Source organism: Budorcas taxicolor, chromosome 4, assembly GCF_023091745.1.
Source record: "Budorcas taxicolor isolate Tak-1 chromosome 4, Takin1.1, whole genome shotgun sequence".
Lineage (NCBI taxonomy): Eukaryota > Metazoa > Chordata > Mammalia > Artiodactyla > Bovidae > Budorcas > Budorcas taxicolor.
In genome coordinates, this window is record NC_068913.1 from 84,058,555 (window position 1) to 84,076,907 (window position 18,353).

An 18,353-nucleotide genomic window follows, 5' to 3' on the forward strand; every position below is an offset into this window, starting at 1 on the left:
TAGTCTAGCCCTTATCAGTTCTCTTTATGGAAACCCATAACCATTACTGGACATTGACTATATTTGGAGGTTTGCTGCTGTAGCACTGAGCCTCTTTCCTGCCTTGTTTTATCAGTGCAACACCAGGAGTGTCTGTCTGCTGCCTCTCTGACCATCTGCTTGGGTCTCCCATTTTGGAAGGAAACAAAAGTTAATGAAAGTCCTCTTTTAAAGATGTAGATATGATTCAGAAACTAACAGTCTTGGTTTAAAATCTCTCCCTTCCCCCTTTTTATTTTTTGGTCAGAAGGCTTATCTATTTCAAGATTTTCAAGTTCTAGAAACCACTGTTAAAATTTTTTTTTTTTCCTGAGATACCAGAGGGTGTTATTCAGGTTCATTACAGATTAAGGTACTTTGAGAATCTAGTTTAGCATACTAGAGTAGCAGTTCAAGGATCTTACAGGAGGTAGAGTGGTAATGAAGCACACTTTGAACCTGGGCCTAGCCTGGCTTTGATTTTGGGTTCAAAAATTGCTAGTTTCGTGATCCTGGATGAATTCATTAACAATTCTGTTTTTTCCTTTTCCATAAAATGGGAACAAAAAACATTCCCACCTTGCAGAATATTGGAGAAAAATATACGATAACTGCACCATAGTATATTCTCAATAAATATTAAGTCACCTCTCTGACATCACAGACTGTGTTCTGAAGTAATCATTTGTTCTCCAATTCATTTTCTTTTAAAATCTCTTATCATTTTGCTGCTTCTTTGAGGAAAGTAAAGGAAGATTAGTTCTTGGGAGGATTTAAAGTTCGGATGGTTTTAACACTTAATAAAAGGAAATAGCTTTTTGCCTAAAATTGCATCCATTCCATTGCTTATATGTTGATTTCTGTGGTATCCTGTAGCATTTATCACCGGCTTGTTAAACAACATTGGCACGCATGTTGACCCGATTCTACTAATTCACCGTATTAAGGAAGGAATGGAGATTCCTAATTTGAGAGACTCCTTAGTTAAAATTCTACAAGACTACAATTTACAAGTAAGTATCCTTCCTTGAATAAGTGGTCATTGCTGAGTAAATTGACTTCCCTGGTGGCTCAGACGGTTAAGCGGCTGTCTACAATGCAGGAGACCCGGGTTCTATCCCTGGGTCAGGAAGATCCCCTGAAGAAGGAAATGGCAATCCACTCCAGTACTATTGCCTGGAAAATCGCTGAGTAAATTGACTACTGGATAAACATTTCTAGGGTTTATTGTGGACATCCATTCAGTTTGATAGTCACAGTGTTCTTAGGCTCAGATATTTGGAATATTTTTCAAATAAAGAAGCTACAAATAGCACCCTTTAAGGAAGCATACATATTTTTTATCCATCCCCAGATTTTCTCTCCTTGTGAGCAGGCATTCTCACATTTATAGGGTAAACTTAGCATGGCCTTGGAGCGTGTGAGGGAGTGTTACAGTGGCTTTTAGATCAGACCACCTGAACCATTTTGAAGTAGAATGAGCATTGTGTCCATTTGGAGAAATGAAAAAAAAAAAAAAAATTTTGTTTTCCTTGAAGCCACTCAGTATCATATTGCCTGAAAGATTTTAAAATACAGAATTTGTTTTACCTTTTGTCAGTTTTTCTAGAGTATTACAAGTTTAGTACCCTCAATAATTCAGAATTTGTGATAAGAGCCATAGAACTCATTATCTTCATATAAATAATTAACATGCCAATCACAGAGCATCCTGATCTTTTCCTTAAAATAGCCTCTAGCAGTGACTGTATTTCGGAATGCTAGTAGCGTCCAGAGAACTTGAAACTATTTAAAGCACATTTCTTGAAAAATTCAGACTGTTCTTTCTCTAGCTCATTTGGAAATGAGTTTTTGGTTAAAGGGGGATGAAATTTCTTTCCTGGAGACAGAGATTTTGCAGGTGGAGCCAAAAGACAGGGTTGTGGGGAGAGAAGTGGTCTCCAGGGTAGGAAAGGGGGAGCACGTGATGAGGATTTGCACAGCACCTGCTGCACTTGGAGTTCAGGTCAGAGACTGGGTGAAAAGGAGAAGAAAATGAGGAAGATCAGTGGTATCAAAAAGAAAAATGAGAAATGTCAAGGACTGACAGAGCTGGAGGGCCCGGAGCCTGTGGCCAGGGAGGAAGATATTGTTAAACATTTCCAAAGGAGTCTTTGTGACTGCATTCAGAAAGTACAGTGATGGGAGAGGTCATGGGAATGGAATTAGTCAAGAAACTGTGAGGGCAGGAGTTGTCTGGTGGGCCCTGAGTTGTGAGCCAGGGTCCAGCTTTCTCCTCACACCAGGAGTTAACATCCAATAAGCTGACTGGCCTTACTGGATAACTCAGCTTTAAGGAGAATAGGTTTTCCTGAGGGCGGATGTGACAGAACCGGAAGGCTTGGCTTAGAAGGCTTGTGGGAGGTTGAGAGAAACGAGTACTTGGTTTAGGCAAGTAGGAAAACAAACTCTTCTGCAGAAACCTTCCAGAGAAATAAGCATTTGTTTTCAGTGGAATTTGGAGGCTTGTGGGTGACCCAGAGAAAGGTTGCTGGAGGAAGGAGGAAGGCCAGGAAGGAAAGGGAAATGTAGGAAGGGGTTACTAGGTGAGGAGAGGTGACAAGGAGGGGTTTGTGCTTTGTGCAGCTCTCAAGGGATGCAGAAGAACCGTCCAGACCGGAAATGAGTCACTTTATCCTGAAGCATGAATTTGGCGTTAGGGAGAGCAGTTCCAGCGTCAGACCCTGTAAAGCCCTGGACGTGAGTGAGCTTGACAATGATCTGTAGCTCCTCAGCTCTCAACACCCCGGGTCTGCCTGGAAATTGCAAATTCCAACTTGTCAAGAGGTCGTTTAAGTGTCTCTACACCTCTACCCCAAGAAAGGTGACCAAATAATTACCCCTTCTGTCCTCCAGCTCTCCTGCATGAAGCCTAGCCTCTCAGTTGAAAATTATGCATCACTTTTTTCTCAGCCACTACAGTACCTCCAAAAACACCTAATAGATCCCTCTTCCTAGGCTCTTTCCAGAGAACCAAGCTCAGGGTCACTGCTAGGTCTCACTGCTCATTAATGTTTTATGACTATATTTGCATAGTTTTGAATCAGCCAGGAATAAAAATAAAATTATTAGGTGCAAAGTGAATTCCATCTAAAAAATTAGCCACTAATCAGCTGCGAAGTCAATATTTTATCTTTTTCATTACATTTTTAAGTGAGAGCTTTTCCTTAAGATGTGTAAGTGTGCAGCCCCTGGTATATTAAAGAGGCTGGGAGTTATTTTGCCTGGGGATCCAAGGTAGCCTGTAATACCCCAACCATGGAGAGGGGCTTCTGGGACAGAATGGGAGGAACTCATGGAGAAAAGGGTGGGGTCTGTGGGAATGGCTGCATCTCTAGTCTTCTCTGGACCTCAGACATCTCCTTGGAGGACGCAGAGAGAAAATGCTCTACTGGGGCAGGTTGTTCAGAGTTCCAGGAGGTACTTCCTGCTTATATATGAAAAGTTTAGAATTATTTTCTATGAAAAAGGATACTTCTTTTCATTAATGACTTTATTTTCTTTCCCTGACAACCTACTGGGGATCACTATAAAAATAACTTGAATCTATTTATGGAGCAGTCTGAATTTTCTAGAAAGGTTTCACATACTTTTAAAATTCTGTCTAGTCTTTGTTGTTGTTTCATAAAACTATGGTTGATTTTTACATGTTTTAACAGGCTAAAAAATTTCAACTCTGACAATGACATCCAAAAAATTTAGGGGAAATTTTGCAGGTCCATGAATCAGCAAGAATCTGGACCCTGTTATGCCTGGGGGCAGGGCGTTGGGGGGAATGACCTTGGGAGACATTAAGAACCATTCAGTAAAATGTAGGAAACTGTGGTCAAGTGTTAAGACACAGGTTATCACAGAGCTTCTCAGCACCTTTTTTGCTGATTTGCATTGGTAATCTAAGGGTCAGATTTATAATTCAGTAGACAGAATTTTACAACTTACTTGGTATTGAAAGTGCTTTGGGGGAGGACTCCTCAAGTGAATTGCTGTTTGGAAAGAGAAAAGTTAGAAAGTTGGGGGGAAAAAACTGAACATCACTTCTGGTTTTAAAATTTCATGTTTTCTAAGATGCAATAACTTTTTTCAGTATCCTGTCTAATTCCATCTAAACGGAATTAGAAGCTGAAAGCTAAGCTTCAACTGTCTATGACATCATTAATGTTAAGGAAATAATTAACCACATTATCAATGTTTAATTTTTTTTTTTACACATTTGTATACCTTGTTATATTGTTAGCATGACGGTTCAATAGAATTTCAAAGCTTCATGAGGTAAGATAAAAGTAGCCCTTATCATACTTCGTAAACTTAAAGTGTTTCTAGGTCTGATTTCAAGACAAATAGCATTTGTTTTGATATAAGTTACTTACAAAACAATATATAATGATATTTCCATTTTTACAAGAAGCTGCAATTTCTAAACTTTTATGCTGTGTTTTATATTTGTAAAAAATTTTATTCCTTATATTTAGTGGGTTGGCCAAAAAGTTTGTTCAGTTCTTCTGTAAGATGTTATGCAAAAATCTCAACTTTTTTGGCCAACCCAATATTTAGCATTTATATCCACTTTTCTTGCCCTTTTTTTTTTTTAAGAGCTTATTTAGAATTCTTAAGCGTCCTAGCACCTTTGCTTTTAAACACTTGACAGTATTTATCTTTACAATGGTCCTTAAGGAACTCTCATCTCTATTTTATATATAAGACTTGCATTTCAGAAAGTTTTGACTTACCAGTCTGAGAAGTTGATGAACTGGATTTGAACCCAGACCTTCTGACTAAACCTTCTGTACTTCTCACTGGTTGTCCCTTTGGTCCCTGGAGATGCAGTCATTACATGGGCAGGTTGCAACAGGAATATATAGGATTGGCCTAGAAGATGAACAGGTAGCCTGTTGTCTTTGAAGAGCTGTGGGCATGATGTTCGCAGACCCAGACTTTAGTCCCAGCTTTGCCATTAATTCTGTTGACCTTTGGGAGGGGCCTGTAAACTTTCTGGATGTCAGTTTTTCCCATTAAATCAATTACTTGTTAAGCCTGGCTGTACACCAGAATATTCTGACTTTTTTAAAGAAAATTACTTAGTTTCTGGTACCACCCCAGATCTGTGGGAGAAGAACAGGGAGCAAATCCGTAGACCACCCTGGTGTTTCTTAAACACTCAGCATGGCACTGGGTTCTGCATTGACATTTAAGAGCCTCGAGATTAGATGGGCTGTAAAGAATTTCTATCAAATTCTTAAGAGGGTCCTTTCATAAACATGTCTTTCTGTAGCAAATGCAGCTGCATAGCATTAATGTAACATTTCTGTGGAAATCATCCGTAATACTTATTTTGGAGTCTGTAATAAAGTAATTTAGATTTTTTCCATATAACTTTTTTACACTTGATCTTAGCCAAAATGCCAAGAAGCAATCAGTATATGTTTTTTAATGCTATATGTTTGATTGCTTATAGACATATTGATTTAAATATTTGAGTGCCTACTGTGTTAGATCCCACACTGGATAGGTACTCACAGAGCCTCCACGTATTATCTCATGGACCAGGAAGTGAGCAGAATGCAGCCCTTTGCTTGAGCAGCTCTTGAGCTGAATGAATATTCCTAAGAGAAGCAAAAAGCTTTAACACTTCCATTTAGTTAAATTTCACACATGTACACACACAGTTAAATAAATAAATGACTCCAGACATCTGTTTATCCAAGTTCTTTCCCCATATTTACTTTTTCTATAATCTCCTGTGGAGGCCTCCCAGGTGTCTCAGTTGGTAAAGAATCAGCCTGCCAATACAGGAGAGACAGGTTTGATCCTGGGTCAGGAAGATCCCTTGGAGGAGAAAATGGCAACCCACTCCAGTATTCTTGCCTGGAAAATTCCATGGACAGAGGAGCCTGGTGGGCCACAGACCATGGGGGTCACAGAGTCAAACACACCTGAGCACAATGTACACACAGTCCCCTGTGACTTTGTCATTTCCCCACAGGTCTCTACTTCGAAATCCAGAGACAAATTAAGAGGAAACAGTGGCCGCTTTCTTACCTTTTCTTGGTCTCACATGGGTTTCAACTCACAGTATATAAGCTCGTAATTTCTTCTAAGAGATAGTTTTTAATATTCTTGAAAATTAAAGTTATATAAACATTTAAGATAAAATCTATTTTTTCCTTTAAAATTATTTCTGTTTGGCCTCATCACATAAGTGCTTATGACAACCAATTATAGCGGGGTCACACAGAGTTGGACACGACTGAAGTGACTTAGCAGCAGCAGCAGCAATCACTTAGTTACATGCATACTTTGAATCATTTTTTCAACTCCAACATGAGAACTCAATGAGTCTTTCTGTCTTATTTCTCTGCAATTCATCTTCGATAATAAACCTGACAAAAGGCAAAGCTTTTTTCAAATAGAATTCAAATCCCATTGCATTGTGATTTAAATGATAGATTAGAAAGTAGGTAAAATGGTTTCCCAGTCTGGCTCTGGTATCATATCAGGGGTTTATGAAGCCAGGTGACCATCTCATGTGCCATGCTGCCGAAAAGCATTACAAGACAGTGTCAGCAAAACAAGACAGTGTCAGCAAAAAGTTCAACATTCAAAGAGTCTTTTAAAATAGAAATTTCAGAAACTTGGCAGCCTTGTATGACATTTTTTTCCCATGGCAGCTCTTTCTAATGAACCATAATAACTTCGCTGATGTACCCTCTTCTTACTACTGTATAAAAGGTAAGCCTAGCACTTTGCTTTTGGTTGGGATCATTATCAATAATGATGAATTGCAGAGAAATAAGGAAAAATAGGGAGAATCTAGAGTTTTGTGTTAGTTTTCAACAGCTATCTCATAAATACATTCTTAATTAATCTTACAGTAGAACAAAGTATGCTTGTAACAATTACAGAAACTACAGCTGACTTTTGGAAACATTTTGCTTTTGATTGACACTATTTGTGTTAAGCTTTTATTTTAGTATTAGAGCAGCTAGGTATGTTTGGTAGTAAGTTTTTTTAAAAAGTTTACCAACATCAGTATTTTTTAGATCTTTTCTACTCTATTTTTCTCATCTTTCTGTATGCTTTCATGACATCTGTTCAAGTTTGTTTTAAATGAATCTGAAAAATTCAATTTCCAGCAGCATTTTGAAGAATGAAACTTCATAGGCAGTTTCTCAACGTAGAAACAGTAAAATCATGCAGTTTCCTGTTCATCAACTCTCGAAATGGTGGGTGCAGAACTTTGGGCATCACTTCCGTTTCCATGGCCCTTTGCCCTCATATAATGAGGGGGGAAGCCCTCGGGCTGCATGCACCCAACACCGGTGCTCCTTGGGATTGAGAGGAAGACGTGGTATTACAGCTGATCTGGGATGGAGGACCACAGTTGGCCGCTTCCAGTTTCCTTCCCTGATGGCACGCATTGAAACTGTGAAAGCAGAACAGCCACAGAGGCTTCAGAGTCGAGAGTGACTTCGATGTGAAGAAGGGCAGGATGAGGCTGTGTCGTGACCCAGAGCTGGGCAGCAGGGAGGCAGTGATGTCTCCATCATGTGAATTTCCATGGAGCCCCACGGAACCATGTGTGCTCAGACCCATTGGGCCAGAAGAAGACGACGTGGATGCTGCACCAAGCCTCCCAGAAGGCCTTGAATGTTGTCTCCATCATGTGAATTTCCATGGAGCCCCACAGAACCATGTGCGCTCAGACCCATTGGGCCAGAAGAAGATGTAGATGCTGCACCAGAGCCTCCCGAGGCCTTCAGTGTTTTCCTCTTGGAAAAGCAGCGAGTTCTAGTGAAAAACAACATCTGGCTTAAGCATACCTCACACAGCTTCTCCCAATTTCCAAAACAATACCTAACCCCCAAACCCAGAATGGAAGCTCACAATGTGGCCAGAGGAACTGGTTTAAAAGGGAAAGGAACCACCTCTCCCTGACCCCACCTGAGAATAGTAAGAGGATTCTCCCCCATATTTGAATCTTTTCAAGGTGGTTTTTCTTTTACATTGTGTGCGTTAGATTCTGCTTCGTGAAGGCTGTAAGAAGATTCTCGTAGCCGACTCACTGTCCTTACTAAAGAAGATGCACCGAACTCAAATGAAAGGCATTCTGGTTGATGGTGAGTAAAATGGAAAGAATCATATTGAAACTGCATGCCTCGCTTTCAGACAGGACAAAAAGAAACATTGTATAATCCCAAGTGTAGAGTAAGTCCCCTACATATGTTCCAAGAGCATGTTCGTAAATCCGACAAAGTTAGCTTAGGTATCAACTAACATAATCGGCTATGTAGTACTGTACTGTAATAAGTTTATAATGCTTTTTCACACAAATCATACATAACCACCAAACCCAAAAGTAGACATTTTAAATCTACAGTACTTTACCTTGAAAAGTACAGTAGTGTGGTACAATAGCTGGCATCCAGGGGCACGTTTGCATCTCTGCAAGTTCAAAACCTGAAGGTTCGTATGTACGGGACTTACTGTGTGTGTTTCCTTGCAGAGGAGAACATCTGTGAGTCCTGCCTTTCCCCTATTCTTCCATCAGGTAAGATGGCTGGATGGAGGAAAAATATTCCCAGTTATGTGTTAATGACGAGCAGAGTTAAAATTTTGAAGTTAGCGAATTACACTTTATCAAACTTTTGGGATAATTCAGCTTAGAGAAGAATTTCAGCCATATCCCTACTCAGTTGCATGCTGGGGCTGCCAATTTCTTAGGGGTAAGGTTCCCAAGTTTTAGAGTGAGTCTGCATCTGTGGGTAGGCTTGTTAAAACTGAGACTGCTGGTCCCAACCCCTGTAGGGGGTGATTCAATAGTTCAGGGTGGGACCCAAAAATCTGTATTTCTAACAAGTTCCCATGTGATGTGGATGCTACTGGTTCAGGGGACAGTCTTTAAGAACCGCTGCCTTAGTATAAAACAAAACAAAATGAAAACTTACCATCTACTTCTTTAGATTCCAAGGTAGAAGAACCATATGTATACTTGGGGAAAAAAATTATAGGTAGCTTCCACTTTTCTTTAAACTTTTCATTGCTTTGTGGCTCTAGGCACCTGAGTTATCTCATATGTATTTCAATGGAAATGGATACTCACCTTTTAATTGGAAACTGTGCTTCCTTAAAAGATGTGCACGTTTGTTTATTTGTATGTAAATATATATATCTATCACCAACTACAATCAAAGCATTTTAGGGACTTCCCTGGTGGTCCAGTGGCTAAGACTGTGTGCTCCCAATGCAGGGGGCCCAGGTTCAATCCCTGATATGCCACAGCTAAGACCTGGCACAGCCAAATAAATATTAAAAAAAAAAAAAAACCATTTTACATACGTCTCATTTAGGATGTGTTAGGCTTCCCTGGTGGCTCAGATAGTAAGGAATCCGCAATCTGCCTGCAATGCAAGAAACCCAAGTTTGATTCCTGGGTCAGGAAGATCCCGTGGAGAAGGAAATGGCTACCCACTCCAGTATTCTTGCCTGGAGGATTCCATGGACAGAGGAGCCTGACGAGCTACAAAACATGGAGTTCCAAAGAGTTGGACATGACTGAGCAAATAACACACAGGATGTGAAAAGAGAGATTTCCGTATTTTGAAGTAGAAATTAAAGCAGTTTTTGAGATGCTAAGAAAATGCTTCATATGTGTAAATTCAACATGGAGAAGCACTACAAGACCTAGTTTGTGTAGCATTTGCTTTGAGGGATTATTTAATAGGGCAGGAGCACAGGAAGTCATTTCACTTGGGGTCTTCTGTAGAGGTTTGGACTTTCAGTGCTTATGTTAAAAATTGCAGTGGGTTATACACATATCCGGGGCTTCCCAGGTGGGGCTAATGGTAAAGAATCCACTTGCTGATGCAGGAAACATAATGAGATGTGGGTTCGATCCTGGGGTTGGGAAAATGCCCTGGATGAGGGCATGGCAGTCCACTCCAGTATTCTTGCCTGGAGAATCTCATGGACAGAGGAGCCTGGCGGGCTAGAGTCCATAGTATTGCACAGAGTCAGACACCACTGAAGCAACTTAGCGTGCAGGCATACACATATCCATTCATGTTCTTTTCCATTATGGATTACCCTAGGATATTGACTGTAGTTCCCTGTGCTACACAGTACGATCTTGTTTGCTGTAGAGCAGAAACGAATACAACACTGTAAATCCACTATAATAAAAAATAGAAAAAAAAAAACTGCAGTGGGCGTAGGAAAAGCAATGAGCTTTTGTAGTGTTTTAGTCAATGTTTTAACGGAAGGAAACCACATGCACCTGCACAGTGTAGTCAGGTTTCTAATTTAATCTGTTAAAGGTTAAATCTTACTGGCACTCAGCTGGCTACACCAAGCAGGAGCAGATGAGGTGCAGTGCCCAAGCGGACTTCCAGCACAGGGCAAGGTCACACCAAGGATGTTAGCCCAGCTCTGCCCTGAAGTCAGTGAAGGGTCTCGGCAAATGCAGATGCTTTCAGGCAGAAAGTATCCGTACAAACCACAGAATCCACTTCAGTATGTGGTGTGTCACGATTGTGTACACAGGGCTGAGGGAGGGAGAACCTTGTACAGTCACATACACATGCTGATTTTTTTTTTTTTTTTTTTTTTACAACAAATGCTGTTGCCTTGCCATGAAATCATCCCCAGTGTGTAGCTGCAGTAACTGATTGGGAAGCCAGGCAGCTAACTGGGGACCCCAGAGCAACAGGACTCATGCCTGCCCTGTGTTCAACCATGCCACCTGGCTGGGATGCAATTGTAAATTAGCAATCTTCCCAGGGCAGCTTCTGGCTGGAAAATGAAACTGCTGTTGCCCTGAGCTCTTCTTTCTTCCCTGCCCTCTCCCCCTAGATGCAGCAAAGCCCTTCAGCATGGTGGTCTTCCACTGCCGGCATATGTTCCACAAGGAGTGCCTGCCCGTGCCCAGCATGGTGAGTGGGTGGCTTGGCCACCACCAACTTGAAAGCAGTTGGTACAGCCAGAGGGATGTGCTTAAAATGATAACCATCCTCTTATGACATCCTCTGGTTCAAAGTTATAACCTTCATCTGTGTCTCACAGTTAGTTTGTCACATCAGAAAAAGTGATGAGCCTATTTCTCAAATGTTAAACTGCTTAGTACACGATCAAAGCATACTCATGTATGTAAATTTGTTCAGATAAAATCGATGACTGTTGGGCTCCAGAGATGAGAACTGTGGGGAGAACCATATTTTACTGTGTCTGACTTTCTCACCCTGATTTCTATATCACAACACTACTGTTTTTCAGTGTCAAGGCGGGTTCCCCGGGGTGCCCCTGGGTAACATTAGGCTCGTCTTTCTGTGGGACATCCTTTGAGTCCCAGAACAACAGCTGGTCTAGACAGAATCCCATGTGAACCAGCTGTACCCTCCAGGGAAAGGAGTGACATCGCATGGCCTCCTCCCCATCCTCCATCAGTGCAGCCCATCTGGATATGATAGTAGAAGGAGATGATCTTTTTAAAAGTCTGCATTTTTACTTGCATTTTTTAGACCTCTCCTGCGCAGTTCTGTAACATCTGCAGTGCGAAGCACCGGGGACCAGGAAGTGCCATTTTGGAGATGAAAAAATAGCTCGGTTCTGTTTGTCAGCCTCTTCCTCGCCGCTCTTTGAGGACTGCTTTTGCAGCAGCAGAAGCTTTTGTTGACACCAGTGCTGTTAAGAGATTTGTACATGTTTAGATTATGCTTAAGAGCTTCTGCATCATCTTCTGTCTACTAGATGTTTCTCTTTGCAGTTGACAAAGAAGTTAGGGCTTTCCTTAGCCATACCTTGAAAGATGTGCATTCAGGGTCAGTATTTTATCATTTATTTGTTTGACTCATTATTTAGGAAGAGAAACTGAAGTCTTGGAGTTGGAAGTGACATTTCAGTAAAACTGTCCAGCCATAACATGGACTGCTGAGAGTTGTCCCAGATGGCTGAGTGCCTCACCACTGAGGCTGTCTAGCAACACCTTGGACCTTGTTTTCATATCCTCTGCCAGCAACCATTCTCAGATTCTGGGTTTGGCTTTCTTTTTTTTTTCAGTATGTCATCAACTGTGCTTACCTTTTTAATTGGCATTGAATGAAACATTGTGCGTATTGTCACTGACTATGTGATGTCTGGGAATAACAAGAGCAGTCTGATGCCATGCAGTTTCACATTGACCGATGACATGTTCTCTGTGTCCCAATGACCAGCAGTGTCTGCCCCTGGCAAGCACTCAGCGTTTGTTGATTGAATAAATGTTAGCTCTTCCCACTGTGAAAGACTCACTTTTACTGGGTTGTACAACTTTAATCAAGCATTCTGGCACCCTCATAAGGAATGGAAGAGAGTTTCAGCACCTAGAGTGTGAGGGAGTGTGGGTGGGTGTCGCTAGCAGGGAGGATAGGAGTGATGCTGTGGAATCTGAGAGATGCTCAGGAGAAAGGCAGCTGATGCTGGAGGATGGGCATGACAATGTTTCCTGTAGCCTCCTTTGCCCTTGTAGAACATAGCATTAAACAAAGGGAGAGAACTCAAACTTGTGCCTATGTCTCATAGTCCCTGGTTTTGTTTCCTTGGGCTACATTGCCATCCTCTAACCAGTGAAAAACACATATTCACTGTCCCTGCTCTCTTTGTCCCAAGAGAGGGAATAAATGCAGCTTTCTGTGTCTGCCTTTTTGGGGAGAGGGTGGGATGCTAATGACTACCAAGCACATACCAACTACTGAACTTGGTACAGTCGTTGCCATGAGCAGCATCTCATTTCATTCTTATAGGACTCCCCAGACTACCTCCTGACCCCAAGAAGAAGATATTATATCCCCAGGTTTACCAGCAGAGAAATCAAAGTGCAGAAATGTTACCACAAAGGTGACTCTCTCACTTCAGAGCAGGGCTCTGCTTTAAGAAATCACATGGCCAAGTTCAGAGGAAATGCACAGTACATCTTTTTGCACTGGGATTAAAGAGAATATTAAGTAGAATACAACAGACTTCACTGGTTAGTCTTAAATATATAGAACTAGAAAGTGTTAGAGGTTACTGTCATCCCTCTCTCAGTATTTCCGTATTCCACGACTAGGGATATTTCTGCTACACTGCTAAGTTTTCCTTTTAACCAGAGAAATTCTTCCTTCACACACAAAAAACCTTACAAGTGAGCCCAATTTGAAACATAGCTGAAAAGCAAAGCTACTCCACTTACATTTGAGAAGAATGTAGTTGCTGACTTCAAATTTCACGTCCTTTCCTTAAAAGGTTTCTTTAGTGTGAAACCACTAAGTTCAAAGTTATTTTGTAATAACAGTTTTATTTTGCTTTTGCTTTTAGCCCAAAAGACTTTATACTAGTTTAAGTATGTCCATCTTTGAAAATTTTTCAGGCATTTTCAATAAAAATGTAACTGGTTGTTCTAGTGCTAAATGATCTGTATTTAATATTATGAAAACAAAAAATTGAGCAATTATGTTTATACTAGTTTAAGTATGTCTGTCTTTGAGAATTTCTGAAACAGTCTCAATAGCTTTTAATTCGGTGGTTCTATTGCTAAAATACATATATTTAATATATGAAAACAAACATTGAGCATCCATATCATGTCAGCAACTGATACAAGCACTTTGCATGTATTATTCATATGAACCATATGAGATAGGCATTTATCATTATCATCATTTTACAAATGGGGAAGCTGGGCACATAAAGTTTGAACAATTTGTCTTAAGGTCAAGGAGCAGGCAGGGGGTAGAGCTGGACGTCAAACCCATGCAGTCACCCTTCAGAGCCCCATGATCTTAACCAGTACCCATTTGATCTTTAAAAAAAAAAAGTATTTGACCAGTTTTGGTCAGTGTATAGAAAACAAAATCTGCTATACGAGCAGAAACAGATTTATCATGAAGTGTGGAACAGCTTCCAGAACCACCAAGAAGCTGAAGAAACAGGAGGCAGACCTTCCAGGAATGCCTCACCCGGCCCCCCAGAACTGGCTGCCAGGGCCTTCACACCCACTGCACCTCTGTAAGGGGATGAGCTGCACAGAGCAGTGCAGATCGTTCTTTTCAAGTAAACTTTCTATAAATAAAAGTATACACATTTCTCAGTGTCTTTTCAAGTTCACCCTCAGTAGCACTAAATAAGGAATGTTATGTATGTACCTATTTGTGCAAAGAGACATTTCTGTGTGCTAAATATCACACCACTTGAGCCTGATTATCAGGACTTGGGCTTGATAAATTTTAATCAAAACTAATTTTGATATGAAACAGTAACTTTGACTTCACAAACACTCCTGGACATAGAGCTGAGTGTCCTTGTATAAAATCTAGAAAGAAATGCCCATGTCCTGCGATGCAGGTTTAGGGGTGATGAGAAGCAGTGTGATGTTAGTAGTGAAGGTGATGGAGAAGAGAGAAAGAAACACTCAACCTCCAGAAGCAGGAACCCCAGAGGGAGCCAGTCCCCAGGCCGTTCTGTACACTGACCCAGAACAGTGGTGCTGAAATAAAAACATGGTCACGACATTTCTCTAAAGCATCTAACGCCTCATCTGGGCCTTGGCTGACCTCTGTCCACACTGGCATTGCTGGAGATGCCATCATTCCCATAGCCACCTATCACCTGCATCTGTTGCCAGCATCTCTTGTGATGTGTGCAGAGCCAGCTGGTCTCTGGTCCTTGGTCCTTGACCCTGCTCTCCTGACCACCACAGCTCTCCCAGCCCCCAACACATCTGTCTACCTTGTGACTCCGGAAAACTCAACTTACCCACTGCGGTAGTCTTTCTCTGTTGCTTCCGCACCACACCCAAGAGGGTGGGTAGGTGGCAGGAGAGTGAGAAGGGTGGGCATTCAGTTTGCAGACTCACTCCCTCTAAAAGAAAACAGAAAGTGAATAAATGCAAAAGAAACAAAAGAGACCATAGCAAAAATCAACAAAGCCAAAAGCTGGTTCTTTGAGAGGATAAATAAAATTGACAAATCATTAGCCAGACTCATCAAGAAACAAAGGGAGAAAAATTAAATCAATAAAATTAGAAATGAAAATGGAGAGATCACAACAGACAACACAAATACAAAGGATCATAAGAGACTACTATCAGCAATTATATGCCAATAAAATGGACAACTTGAAAGAAAGTTGTCCATTTTAGAAAAGTACAACTTAGAAAAGTACAACTTTACAAAACTGAACCAGGAAGAAATAGAAAATCTTAACAGACCCATCACAAGCATGGAAATTGAAACTGTAATCAGAAATCTTGCAACAAACAAAAGCCCACAACCAGACAGCTTCACAGCTGAATTCTACCAAAAATTTACAGAAGAACTAACACCTGTCCTACTCAAACTCTTCCAGAAAATTGCAGAGGAAGGTAAACTTCCAAACTCATTTTATGAGGCCACCATCACCCTAATACCAAAACCTGACAAAGATGCCACAAAAAAAGAAAACTACAGGCCAATATCACTGATGAACATAGATGCAAAAATCCTTAACAAAATTCTAGCATTCAGAATCCAACAACACAGTAAAAAGATCATACATCTTGACCAAGTGGACTTTATCCCAGGAATGCAAGGATTCTTCAATATCCACAAATCAATCAATGTAATACACCACATTAACAAATTGAAAAATAAAAGTCATATGATTATCTCAATAGATGCAGAGAAAGCCTTTTGACAAAATTCAACATCCATTTATGATAAAAACCCTCCAGAAAGCAGGAATAGAAGGAACATACCTCAACATAACAAACACTATATATGACAAACCCACAGCAAACATTATCCTCAATGGTGAAAAATTAAAAGCATTTCCCCTAAAGTCAGGACCAAGATAAGGGTGCCCACTCTCACCACTACTATTCAACATAGTTTTGGAAGTTTTGGCCACAGAAATCAGAGCAGACAAAGAAATAAAAGGAATCCAAATTGGAAAAGAAGTAAAACTCTCACTGTTTGCAGATGACATGATCCTCTACATAGAAAACCCTAAAGACTCTGCCAGAAAATTACTAGAGCTAATCAATGAATATAATAAAGTTGCAGGATATAACATCAACACACAGAAATCCCTAGCAATCCTATACACTGATAATGAGAAAATAGAGAAATTAAGGAAATAATTCCATTCACCATTGCAACGAAAAGAATAAAATACTTAGGAATATATCTACCTAGAGAAAAAAAAGACCTATATATAGAAAACTATAAAACATTGGTGAAAAATCAAAGAGGACACTAATAAATGGAGAAATATGCCATATTCATGGATTGGAAGAATCAATATAGTGAAAATGAGTATACTACCCAAAGCAATCTATAGATTCAATGCAATCCCTATCAAGCTACCAACGGTATGTTTCACAGAGCTAGAACAAATAATTTCACAATTTGTATGGAAATACAAAATAGCCAAAGCAATCTTGAGAAAGAAGAATGGAACTGGAGGAATCAACCTGCCTGACTTCAGGCTACTACAAAGCCACAGTCGTCAAGACAGTAATCGTACTGGCACAAAGACAGAAATACAGATCAGTGGAACAAAATAGAAAGCCCAGAGATAAATCCATGCACCTATGGACACATTATCTTTGACAAAGGAGGCAAGAATATACAATGGAGAAAAAACAATCTCTTTAACAAGTGGTGCTGGGAAAACTGGTCAACGACTTGTAAAAGAATGAAACTAGAACACTTTCTAACACCATACACAAAAATAAACTCAAAATGGATTAAAGATCTAAACCTAAGACCTGAAACTATAAAACTCCTAGAGGAGAAAATAAGCAAAACACTCTCTGACATAAATCACAGCAGGATCCTCTTTGACCCACCTCCTAGAATATTGGTAATAAAAGCAAAAATAAATGGGACCTAATTAAAAGCTTCTGCAAAACAAAGGAAACTATAGCCTTCAGAATGGGAGAAAATAATAGCAAATGAAGAAACTAACAATCACAAAAATATACAAGCAACTCCTGCAACTTAATTCCAGAAAAATAAATGACCCAATCAAAAAATGGGCCAAAGAACTAAACAGACATTTCTCCAGAGAAGACATATAGATGGCTAACAAACACATGAAAAGATGCTCAACATCACTCATTATCAGAGAAATGCAAATCAAAACCACAATGAGGTACCATTTCACACAGGTCAGAATGGCTGCTATCCAAAAGTCTACAAGAAGTAAATGCTGGAGAGGGTATGGAGAAAAGGGAACCCTCTTACACTGTTGGTGGGAATGCAAACTAGTACAGCCACTATGGAGAACAGTGTGGAGACTCCTTAAAAAACTGGAAATCGAACTGCCATACAACCCAGCAATCCCACTGCTGGGCATACACACTGAGGAAACCAGAATTGAAAGAGACACGTGTACCCCAGTGTTCATCACAGCACTGTTTATAATAGCCAGGACATGGAAGCAACCTAGATGTCCATCAGCAGACGAATGGATAAGAAAGCTGTGGTACATATACACAATGGAGTATTACTCAGCCATTAAAAAGAATTCATTTGAATCAGTTTTAATGAGGTGGCTGAAACGAGCCTATTATAAAGAGTGAAGTAAGCCAGAAAGAAAAACACCAATACAGTATACTAATGCATATATATGGAATCTAGAAAGATGGTAACGATAACCCTGTATGTGAGACAGCAAAAGAGACACAGATGTATAGAACAGGCTTTTGGACTCTGTGTCCAAAAGGGGAGGGCAAGGGTGGGATGATTTGGGAGAATGGCATTGAAACGTATAATATCATATGTGGAATGAATCGCCAGTCCAGGTTCGATGCATGATACTGGATGCTTGGGGCTGGTGCACTGGGACGACCCAGAGGAATGGTACAGGGAGGGAGGAGGGAGGGGTGTTCAGGATGGGGAACACGTGTATACCTGTGGTGGATTCATGTTGATGTATGGCAAAACCAATACAATATTGTAAAGTAATTAACCTCCAACTGCAGATGGTGACTGCAGCCACGAAATTAAAAGACGCTTACTCCTTGGAAGAAAAGTTATGACCAACCTAGATAGCGGAGACATTACTTTGCCAACAAAGGTCTGATTAGTCAAGGCTATGGTTTTTCCAGTGGTCATGTATGGATGTGAGAGTTGGACTGTGAAGAAAGCTGAGCACCAAAGAACTGATGCTTTTGAACTGTGGTGTTGGAGAAGACTCTTGAGAGTCCCTTGGACTGCAAGGAGATCCAACCAGTCCATTCTGAAGGAGATCAACCCTGGGATTTCTTAGGAGAGAATGATGCTGAAGCTGAAACTCCAGTACTTTGG

The 18,353-nt window shown here is 40.5% G+C and overlaps 1 protein-coding gene across 1 annotated transcript in view; it reads left to right on the forward strand.

Annotated features, from left to right (window-relative positions):
- Positions 1-12,528, forward strand: part of VPS41 (VPS41 subunit of HOPS complex) — a 204,790-nt gene extending 192,262 nt beyond the window's left edge. Inside the window, exons 25-29 of the mRNA XM_052638403.1 lie at positions 895-1,031; positions 8,072-8,171; positions 8,558-8,602; positions 10,903-10,982; positions 11,568-12,528. Of these exons, the coding sequence (XP_052494363.1) occupies positions 895-1,031; positions 8,072-8,171; positions 8,558-8,602; positions 10,903-10,982; positions 11,568-11,648 (443 nt within the window). The 3' untranslated portion in view covers positions 11,649-12,528. The remainder of the gene's footprint in view (positions 1-894; positions 1,032-8,071; positions 8,172-8,557; positions 8,603-10,902; positions 10,983-11,567) is intronic.
- The last annotated feature ends 5,825 nt before the right edge of the window (positions 12,529-18,353 follow it).